Raw genomic sequence first — 10,915 nt, forward strand, 5'->3', positions numbered from 1 at the left:
GCATCGGACAGACGGGGGCGTATGCCGCCCTGATAGGTCAGGTGGTGATGCTCCTCGCCACAGGTAGGAGCGGTAGCATGGGTGGAGCTACCCCACTGGTGGGGGAGGGTGGGACGGGTGAGGTTATTATTATCACCTGCTTTGTGACACATTCAGAACGACTGGGTTGAGGAAAAATTCCCAGATTTTTCTTTCCCCCCCAGAAACCGGAAGAGATGACAGACACGACGGAGACACAGGTTTTCCAAACTGGATTAAATGTGTCCTTCACAAGAACGTTTGTCATGGGTTCACAACATTTGGTGAGGGAGTCCAACAGGAGAATCCAACAGGAAGTGGTCGTATAACTAGCTGAAACACCAATATATGTCGACACAACCATGACAACGTCCACCGTGTCCTCCTAACACGGAGGACGAACAGACGGACGGACGGACGGACGGAGAGACCACAGAAGATACTTTTACCCATCGTTCAAAGTTGATGGTTGACCCTCACTGTTGCAGCTATTTAAAAACATCCAGCCGTCTCATTGGCTGAAACTCAGTCACTGTATTTTTCTTACACACTTTTATTCCACTGACGTTGGCTTTCATAAGCCGACCATCTGTCCCACGATCTCTTGGCAATTCTCAGGTTTCCTTCTGCCAGCTTCTACTCAAAGTCCTCGTCTCACTTTGAGAGCAACGCAGGATTTTGGAGCGAGTTTTTTCTTCTTTTTTTTTTTTTTAATGTCAAATATCCTCTGCCACCAATGGTGGACTTTTTACGTCCAGCGTCTTCCCCGTCTCCGCTGACGTGGAGCGGCTGAGTCAGACTCAGGGTAAACAAGAAGCACTAGACGTTGACGTCCCACGCGTCCATTCACCTTGACATTTTCAAGTCTTTTATTTTATTCCTTTCCTGCAGAGGAACAGTCATAACGCGCCGTGTAAACAAAGAAAAGTGTCTCGTGGAATTATCAGACGCTCGTCAGGGCCAAAGTTACCTCATTAGAGGAAAATGTGAAATCAAACACTCGGTTCGCCACTTTTTTTTAAATTACTGTCATAAACAAAATGTATTTACATAAAAAGACAGCCGTGCCTGCAGGCACTAGATGCTGGAACAATTATTTCTGTGCCGTTCTGTGGAGTTTTAGCGGTGACATAAACGCAGCTAAACAACCAATAAATGACAAGAGAAAATCTCAACGATTTTGGTTTTTTGTGAACTCGATGCAACAAAACACTTTACTGTTGGATTTGACTCCAAACATTGTACTGATCTAAGTTTTTACTTATTTCAGAAGCGTTTCAGAAGTAGAGAACAGGATGTGAACTAATGCCCTACAGGGGGCGTCTCTGGTGCCCAACGTGGTCAAGACTTGTCGGTCCCAAAAAGAAATCAAACTACCCTGACCAACTTTCAAAGATACCATAAAATAAATCCACAGAACGTCATGGTGAATCCACGTCACTACGGATCGCAAACTCGCAGCCCACATCGGGCGGGAAACACAGCATCGGTTCCAACAGTAGCAGCTAGTTAAAACCAGAGAAACAGCACGCGACAATCTGACAAAGACGAGAAAGAGTGACGCCAGTGATGCCTTAACTGTCCGAGGAAAAAGACATCAGGGTTTACGTGGACGACCCTGAGATTTATGTTCCATCTGAAGTGTTGTTTAAATAAGAAAAAAATAATTAAGTGACATCTGAAAAAGACTGTGAATTTATTGTGAACAGTTTTGTTTTTTTAGAAGAAAGACTAGAACTATTTTCAAACCCCTGGCTCCTCACGACCGATGCCTTGATGAGACGTTGTCGTCGCTGCTCAGGCCCTAATTATCATCTCCGCACAAGTTAGCGAATAGTTTCTTCCTAAAAGTAAGTGCAGTTGCTATAGCAGCACAAAGAGCCACACGCTCCGTGTCGGAAATTTAAAAACCACTCTGTCGAAGAAGCTGAAACTGACAAAGACACGGACCGTCGGGATGACCTCAGAGCTGAAGGTAAAACCACGTTGCATAACTCGCCTCTGTCTTAACGCAAAAAACCTCCGCGGCGTGAACCAGGGTCTGCCTGTTTGTCTGACGACGCCTACTTATCTATGTTTACTCTCCGGTAATCTCTGTTGCCAAGGGAAATGAGCGGTTGTTAAGTGAGTGGAAGTAACGTTCTGGAGTTAAGAAAACTGAAATTTGAAAAGAACAAAAAAAAAGAAAAAAAAAAGAAAAAGAGCTGCCTTCACTTCTGCTCATTACCACTTCTGTGTGTGTGTGTGTTATTGTCATCATTTGACAGTAAATTCCGCTGCAGCCGCTGTCGTTCAACCTGTTCGTGAGTCCATGTGTGTGAGAGAAGTGTGTGTTTCTCGGGACAGACGGCGGACGTCTCGGCCGACGCTGCTCTGTGACCCCGGAGTGAGTCTGGGGGTCAGAGCGCATTAAATCACCCAGATTTCCGCCTTTTTATTAGCCAATTTCCAGAGAAGGACCGCGTGAACGGAGAGCGCCGGGGCCGAGCGCCGAGCGCCGACACACGGAGCACATGCAGTGTGTGATATATCACATCTGTGGCTGAGGGAGGCAGAGGCAGCGTGTGCCCACAGTCGCTGCCGAGGTGAAGTGAAGCTAAAAATACGAGGGGGATTAGCATGCAGCCAGCGCCTTCCTATGGTTCCTCTCTCTCTCTCTGTCTCTCTCTCTCTCTCTCTCTCTCTCTCCATCTCACTCCCTGACATATTCCGCAGCTCCAGCCTGACACAAAGACCCACACGGGCACCACATGCACCCGCTCTCTGGTACCACCAAGCTCTGTTTGTTTGTACACTGACACGGAGGGAAAGTGCCGGAGGGAAAAAAAAATTTCAACGATGACACCACTCAGGTGTCAGAGCATCACAGAAAAAACAAATCAAAAAAAAAAATTTTTTTAAATGTGACAAACCGAGGAGAAGAAGTGACCGGCGGCAGCTGATTGGGTGACACTTTTATAAAGAAGTGAGAAAACGAAGACGAGCGCCAGCTGTGACACACACACACACACACACACACACATATCGAACATCAACCTCAGCTTACCTTTGTAGTCACAATGCAGAGGCAGTCCATGGTACTTTAAGACAAAATGCTGGGGTGTATCTCGACCCTCCCAACCCCCCCACGACAGAGGGCTGAGACCCCACAAGCACCCCAGCTCCCCAGCCTGCCCCGCTCCTGCGCTCCACTCTCACTCTCGTCCTGCCTTTCCCCCCTTTTCTCTCCTTCCGTGAATCTCTTCTTTGACTGACTGAAGCGGCGAGGGGAAGAGAGGATGGAGGGAGGGGGGACACATGAAAAGGGAGGGGGAGGGCCACAGGGAAATAGAGGGAGTGAGCAAAGAAGGAGGAAAAAAAAGGAGAGGAGAGAGGAGTAGAAGGAGAGGAGGAATGAGGAGAGAGAGAGAGAGAGAGAGAGAGAGAGGGTGGTCTTGGAAAATGTTGTGTGAGAAAGCGGATAAGACAGGAATTATGGGGTGAATATGGGAGGAGATGGAGGATGGAGATGGAAAACAGAGGCAGAGGGGAGAAAAGAAAAGAGGGGGGGTCACACTGTGGGAAGAAAATGAGAAAAGAAAGAGGAAAGAAGAAGACGGCAAAACAGCAGAGGATGGAGAGGAAGAACTGAGGGAGGGGACAGTGAGGGAGAGAGAGCGAGGGCGAGCGAGAGAGAGAGAGAGAGAGAGAGGAGAGTGGGGGGGGTGTGTGTGTGTGAGACGTTAGGAATTAGACCGAAAGAAAATGTGTTAACTAGGAGAGTGTGAATTACATATGCATCACAGAGAAACGCAAAAAAAAAAAAAAAATCGCCGCCCAGCGACAGCCGTTTATAAAAAGACACTTGATTGGACTTTAAATAAACAGAACGGAGCCGTGGGACCAGAGGCAGAAAAAAAAAACAAAAAAAACAAAGGTTTGAAGTAACCAAACTGATAATGCGTGAAGGTTTTTCCTGCTTGTTGTATCATCACTCTGCAGCTGTTGCCTTAGCAATGGTGCAGTTGTTGCCATGGTGACGGCGAGGCTTGTTGTTGTCGGTGTTGTAGCTGTGGAGCTCACACACATTTGTGCCTGAAAACCTCAGGGTGCGTTCACACAGAACCTCCGACTTCACCAGGTCCACCGTGGTCTCACAGACTGAAGGACAGACTGCAGTCATTCTCAAACCGCGGGTCGGGACACACGAGTGGGACACACGAGTGGGTCACAGGAGACCCTTCTAATCACATGACCAAAGACGGCATGTGATCTAACTTTTTTGGAGGTATTTTTTTTTCTGCTTTCGTACTGCAGGAAATGATTCCATCCCAAATAAATTGGATTATTTCATTAACTTTAATTTAAATTTTGGACTTTTATTATTAACTTTTATTGTTTCATTTTATTTCAACCTGATTGGCCGACAACATTATTTTAGCTACAGTGTTGCCAGATGTTTGATGTACTGTGGTCAAAGTCACAGGTTGTGATTCTTACACCCTGTGTGTCGTTCAAGTGCTTTTATTCTGACGGTGAACGACGGCAGCAACGACGTGCAGACGACTGGGGTTCCTTTAAAATCAAGGACTTTAAGCATTCGAAATATGATAATTATAAGATCATAATTATAAGGTCTGGAGGTCACAGGTCGATGAAGGAGACAACAGACATTTCTGTCTGTGCATTTGTTTGAAAGTTACGCAATCAATCGCAAAGGAAACGCAAAACATCATCGTATCGCAACCTTTGACCCTGGGTTTTCCACCAAACCGAAATCAATCAATAACTACAACGAGAAACAAGTCAGAAATGACAAAACCAGAGCAAAACCAGAACAAAACCAGAACAAAACTCTTCCTCAGGCTACAGTATAGTATTTTTTCAAGTAGTATTTGTAAGTATTTTTAAGGTTCATCCATCTGTACTGTCAGTACCAGTGACTGTGGATCACATCTGTGGATCACATCTGTGGACCACATCTGTGGATCACATCTGTGGATCACATCAGTGGATCACATCTGACACTGAGGAGTTCACACGCTTCAATAAAATGATCTTTTTGGAAAAAAAAAAAAAGAACATCTCTGCCTTTAAGAGGGTGGGCTGTACCACTACAGGCCAGTGTCAGGGGGGGGTTTTTTGGGGGGGTGCTTTACTGTCCCTGCATCATCTGTGGTGTAACTGTTGAAAGGCGAACCTTCAGCCCTTCCTCTCCTCCTCCTCCTCCTCCTCCTCCACTTCAGACTTCCCTTCGACGGCGGTGCAGCAATTGAAGCAGTTGTGAATGATGAACCACAGGTTCAGAGAGAGAGAGAGAGAGGGAGGGAGGGAGAGAGAGAGGCTTTCATTTCTCACACACACACACACACAGGCTCAGACCCACAGATGGCCCGCGTCCCACAGATGGACACTGCTGAGAAGGCGCTCGCACTTCTACGTCCACAAATGTCCCGCTCTGTAATTAAATACTTCAGTCTTTGTTTCAGACTCCTCCGAGCTGCGGCTCAACTCCACCGCTTTCTAGTACCATTACTAGTACTACTGACTACTGGTGAAGTACTACTGTAATACTGTGACACTGCCATCATACAAAGTCACGTCCACAGACAGAAACAGGACTAAAGAACAACAGACAAATACAGTTTCTCTCCACATGAAACCGAGTCCACAGGCCGTCACCTACAGCGCCATCTGCTGGTAGGGAATGGTGCTCTAACCCTCGGAGAAAATGAAAAACACAATGTGAGGAAATGACTATAATTACCTCCAGATCCAGCTCTATGCAAAGGCTAAATAGGCGGTTGCCTAGGGCGCCATCTGCTGGAGGGAGAGCTCCTGTAACTAAACATCCATCGTCCTCAAGAAAAAAAAAACAACTTATACTTATAAAAACTATACTATAAACTAGACCAGAACCAGCACTTAGGCTAGATCAAATAGCTTGTAACCAAGGGTGCCATCTAGTGGAGGGGAGTGGTATGGGCGCGACACACCCAACAGAAAAAAATTGCAATGAGAGACCATGGGGGGTTGACAAACCATAACGACAACTCAACTTATTAACTCATTAAAAATCTTTACCCCAATCCCCAACTTGAACCCATCTGTCACTCTGAGTGCACAGCTCACCACGTTAATCCATCCTAAACCACTTCCTTTGAAATAATCGAATGGACTTTATCCACAAAGACACGCTGCACTTCTTTTTTCCATCGGTTCCGTGCTCCTCCACCAGCAGCACTTTCTTGGGGGAGGGGGGGAAACTGCATCTGTGGTACTTTCTTGGCACCGGACCAAACTGCAGCAGCACAAAGGCTTCGCAGTATTTTCACAATGAGCTGCTCACTCTCTGTAAAACGTGTTTGTGGAAACACGTTAGCCGTAGCCTAGTGACGACGACGTCGGCAGTTTACGTGTCAGAAACAAATGAACGTTGATTTGATTTGTGGTTTTTTTTTCTTTTCTTCTCATTCACAGGAGTCTGACTCCTCACAGCTGACCCCGTTCCTCGCTCAGCGGCGGCAGCTCTGCGTTCACATCAGCCCTTTGCAGGAACTTGTGCCGTTAAGTTAAGTGGACGTTCCGCCGCTAACGACGAGCAAAGCTGTAATCACAGCCGCAGCAGCAGCAGCAGCAGCAGCAGCAGCAGCGTGATACTGATGATGATCAAATAACTGAGAGGAAGAGTCTGGATGTCATCAGGCACAAAAAGACTCCATCGCCTCTGCTACGCCCACACACACTCACACACATGCGGTTAAAAATACGCTATGGTTCCACGCTCCACCAGAAGAAGAGAAACCCTTCCTCAATACTCATCCATGTCCGTTCAAAGTACATCCACTGTAGTATTAATCCTTTCCAAGTTTTTTTTTTTCCTTCATTTTCCCAAAAGCACTCACCCACCAATACGCAGTCTCCATCCCGGTGCGCCGCTGTGCCTAAAGACTAAACTCTTTTGCCGCTACGCTTTTGCCTCTGACTCAAAAGTAGGCCAAGGACAAGAGCTGGACATCTAAACAGGCTAAACCCATGCAGAACATCCAGATCATGGGGTGTCGGCGTGGAACGTAGCCAAATTTAGATCGTCACACTCACACAGGGCTGCTGTGTATTATTGATGTTATATATATATATAGATGTTTGTGGTGCTACATACAAATATATACATAAAAAAATCAGATTTACTGCGGTTCAAAAGAATATTCTAGTAGTTTCACAGCAGGCATTTCAGCCGAAGGAACGCCAAGACTCAGTGCACGGACCAGAACCAAGTGTTAATAGAACTGGACCTTCTCTCCTGCAGAAACTCTTTCTCGCCACAGCTGCCACAGAAGACGCGCAGAGACTATTTCCAAGTTGTCAAGTGAGACGTGAGACGCCCACAGGTGTCTGCACACCTGCTGGAGGACGTGTCACTTTTTTGGCTGTTGTTTAGGGGCATCATTGTGAGGGAAGAAGAGGCTGGCTGCAGGCTACGCTCCTGCTGTGGCTGAGGCTGTGCTGTGTGTCACTGAGGTAGACTGTCATTAGTGCAGGAGACAGGAGCGACCGTCCATGTCTCCTGGCTGAACCAGCTGAACCAGAGTGTTGATGGGGACTGAGTTAAGTTCTACGAACCGTAAGTGTTCATTAGGTTCCCAGTGGTTACTGCTGGGAGTACTATGTACACGTCTGGATGTGTGTTCCAAAAGAAAATACTACAGTTTTTTTTTTTTTTTTACTTCAGAAGTATTGCGTGTGTATATTTTCTCTGTAGGTGGAGAGAATGAATACTGAATACTGAGGTGTCAGACGGTCATCTGTGACAGTGTGTGAGTGATGCTGGGAGTGGCAGGGAAGTACAGAAAGGTGGTGCAGGACAAGGGGTCAAAGATAAGGTCAGTGAAAAATGTCTGCAGATGACATAGAAGTTTATATGAAATTATTTATGACTTAAAAAATAATTTTAAAAATGAATTCTTGGAAATGAATATAATAGTGAGTATTGATTAACACTAACCATTAATTAACTAAATATTTTTCATTATTAAGATATGTGGACGCCAGTTTTAGGAGTGCTAGCAACTTCAATTGTCTTTAAGATCATGGAAAAATAGAAAACAATGTGTTAAAAGATTAATGGTGGTACTATATATATATATATATAAGGATGTCTGGAGTGGCAGAAAAGTACACAAACGTGGTACAGGACATTGTAAGACAGCGGTATCCGTTGACTCCTTTTTCATACGATGAACAAAACTTTGTCGGCTAATGCTAACGCAGTTCCAAACCAGTATAATACCCTGACTGAAGCCAACATGTGGACCTATCAGTGCTTTTACTTTTTCTGGACTTTTCACTGTTCAGCGTGACAAAAAAATGATTGTTCTCCCGCAGAGAGTGGCTTTCTCACACCGCCTACATGTCCCAGCATGCAACTGTCATCTGCGATTAGTCAGTGGTGAAGAAGCCAATTGTTTTAGATGGCCTTTTAGACCGATAAAATTAAAAAAAGTAAAAAAAGGATAACAACGTGACACGCCGCTATGTTCAACAAGGACTGAGGAAAAATGATGCTCAACAATCAGCGGTCACAGAAGACGGATCTAAACTAAAAACATGATGGTCAGACTCACCCTCTACATCAGTGATTCTCAAACTGCGGTATGCGTACCACAGATGGCACCAGTTAGGTAGCGTTTTAGATTTTTTTTTCATTTCAAATATCAATATTAACCTTCACGGACCGTCTTTTTGCCAACATTAGGTTCATGTTTCTTGCTCAGGGAAACATGGGAATGTAAGACCACAGAGGTGGAGGATCAAACCCCGGACCCTACAGAGAGAGGACCGACCTGGAACCTCCCCTGAACAAAACAATGACACATTTATCTAGCGCTGGCAGCCTGTTCAGTCAAACAGAGCTGAGTGGTGTATAATTATCCAGCCCGGCTTCCACTTGTCAGTGAATGCAGCCTGCTTCACTGACAGCTGGGTGAGACGGCGTTTGGCACAGTGACGAGGCGAAAGCCGAGATGCAGGGAGCAAGATAGTTCCCTGGCTGACTGACTGGCAGACTGGTTGACTGACTGACAGACTGACAGACTGGCTGACTGACTGACACTTGCCGCCTTAAGTAAGGCCCCGCTCTCAGCTTCCCAATTAATTCGCAGTGAGGGGATTTGAGAGCCGCTAATGCATTCACTTTGTCTACTGCAGCATGAAATTATACAGTTCACACTCACACTCGCCCTCACGGTGCGTCAGCCGGAGAAACAGAGGTGCTGCTGATGATGGTAGGAGTTGAGGTTTTTTTTTTTAAAGATATTATTCTAAAGCTTTTTTACCTTTAATTTGTGTTGATCTGTGGGGAAAAGTTGTTTTTTTTTTAATTTGGCAAAGAAACGCTGGCTGGGATTTTTATAACCCCCCGGGAGAAAATGAATGTGTTTAAGCTGGTGCAGGCAGCGGGAGAGTATTCATTATCATCACAAAGGTTAAATGGGTGTGAGCGCTAACATGCATGTAGTATTTACAGTAGGTGGAACCATTTCACAACATCAGTCATGAATTACCAAACTACGGCTAAGACAGAAGAAAATAAAATAAACTGAGCAACAACAAAAATCCATTTGATTTTACACACATTTTTGTTTGTTTTCTTTAACTAAAAAAGTTTGGAACTGATCTAATCTCTTCTGGGCCACAAACACCTCATTTATGGGCCTTTACTGCTAGATTTGTAGCCCATAACATCCTGGTTATGGGCTACAAATTTTAACCAAATTCGACCCATTTTATGAACCTATGTTGGAACAAATATCCACGTCTGGCCCAATGTGGGCCAGAGAAGAGTCAACTGTGGTTCATGCTTGGCCCAGATGTGGGTCAGTAAAGGTCAAGTGGTTATTCACAGCCTTATATTTGATGTACACTGTCAGCTTTTTCTTTCCATTATTTCTTTTAGGAAAATCGTCCACAGAGACGACGGATGAAAAAGCCGACCATTAATAATAATCGACTCGTTTTGCTGTCGAGTTTTAGTGACATCTAATTGGCTAACGCCTGATGAGGCAGTATTTACTGGACGTGCTGTTGCTCAATATATTTGACTTAAAAAAAATAATCAAACGTTCTTTATCAGACTGAAACCGTCGTCTTTGATGAAACACATTTTTATATCGTCTACGGCTGTGAATCAAAGTTTCCCGACGCCGCATAAATACAACGGCAATAAAACAGTCAGTAAATTAACTTCCCTTCTGCCTGTGTTCTGGTAAATGGACACCAGGCGGATTAAATAATATGAATGTGAGCAGCGACAGATTACTTCTGACCCCGGTCTTACCTTGACTGAGCCCTTGAACCCTCCAGGCCTTGAATCTCCATGGTAACGTCACTGGAAGTCGAGAAGATCCTGAATGCACCTCAAGGTCCGGTCCCTAAAAATGAAACCATGGTCAGTGATGAGACACTGTTTTAGTTTCTATTGAAGAGGTTCTCAAAATATGGACTGTGTACTGCTTGTGGTACGTCAGCCTCCTCTAGTGGTTCGTGGTGGTATCTGCTTTCTACTGCTTCCTACTTAGGATAAAACACAGCTGATTTGTATTCTCATCCCCTCAGAACTGAATTCAAGTACCAGTTGTAGTACTACTACATTGGACCGTGTGTCTGTTGAAGGTAAACAGTCGAAGTATCTTGTTAATAAGAAGCTTCTCCTTGGATACAACGTCTAGTTCAACATCGTGGGACCGAGATGCTGTATTTGACTAGTCAAACCTGCTGGTACTTGGAAAGACAAATATTGATGGAGGTAGTATGTGGTACAAAATGTACTGCTCTACAGCCGGATACTGGAAAAAATATTTTTGTAACAGCCTCTAGGAATAAACCTGTCTTCATTTGATTTGGCCAGAAAAGTAACATT

General features: G+C 45.0%; 1 protein-coding gene across 2 annotated transcripts in view; it reads right to left on the bottom strand.

The window, feature by feature from the left end:
* Positions 1–10,915, bottom strand: part of LOC107990071 (disks large homolog 4-like) — a 43,399-nt gene that overhangs the window by 31,378 nt on the left and 1,106 nt on the right. The window contains exon 2 of one of the 2 annotated variants that reach the window (XR_001761639.2): positions 10,334–10,427. Coding sequence is in view for 1 of the 2 variants with exons in the window: in XM_017041815.2 (XP_016897304.1) it covers positions 3,065–3,094 (30 nt within the window). In the remaining variant the exon portion in view is untranslated. Of the gene's footprint in view, positions 1–3,064; positions 3,607–10,333; positions 10,428–10,915 lie in introns of those variants that run through there. The other variant, XM_017041815.2, reaches the window with a different exon arrangement.

Source organism: Cynoglossus semilaevis, chromosome 19 (genome assembly GCF_000523025.1).
Source record: "Cynoglossus semilaevis isolate Cse_v1.0 chromosome 19, Cse_v1.0, whole genome shotgun sequence".
Classification (NCBI taxonomy): domain Eukaryota; kingdom Metazoa; phylum Chordata; class Actinopteri; order Pleuronectiformes; family Cynoglossidae; genus Cynoglossus; species Cynoglossus semilaevis.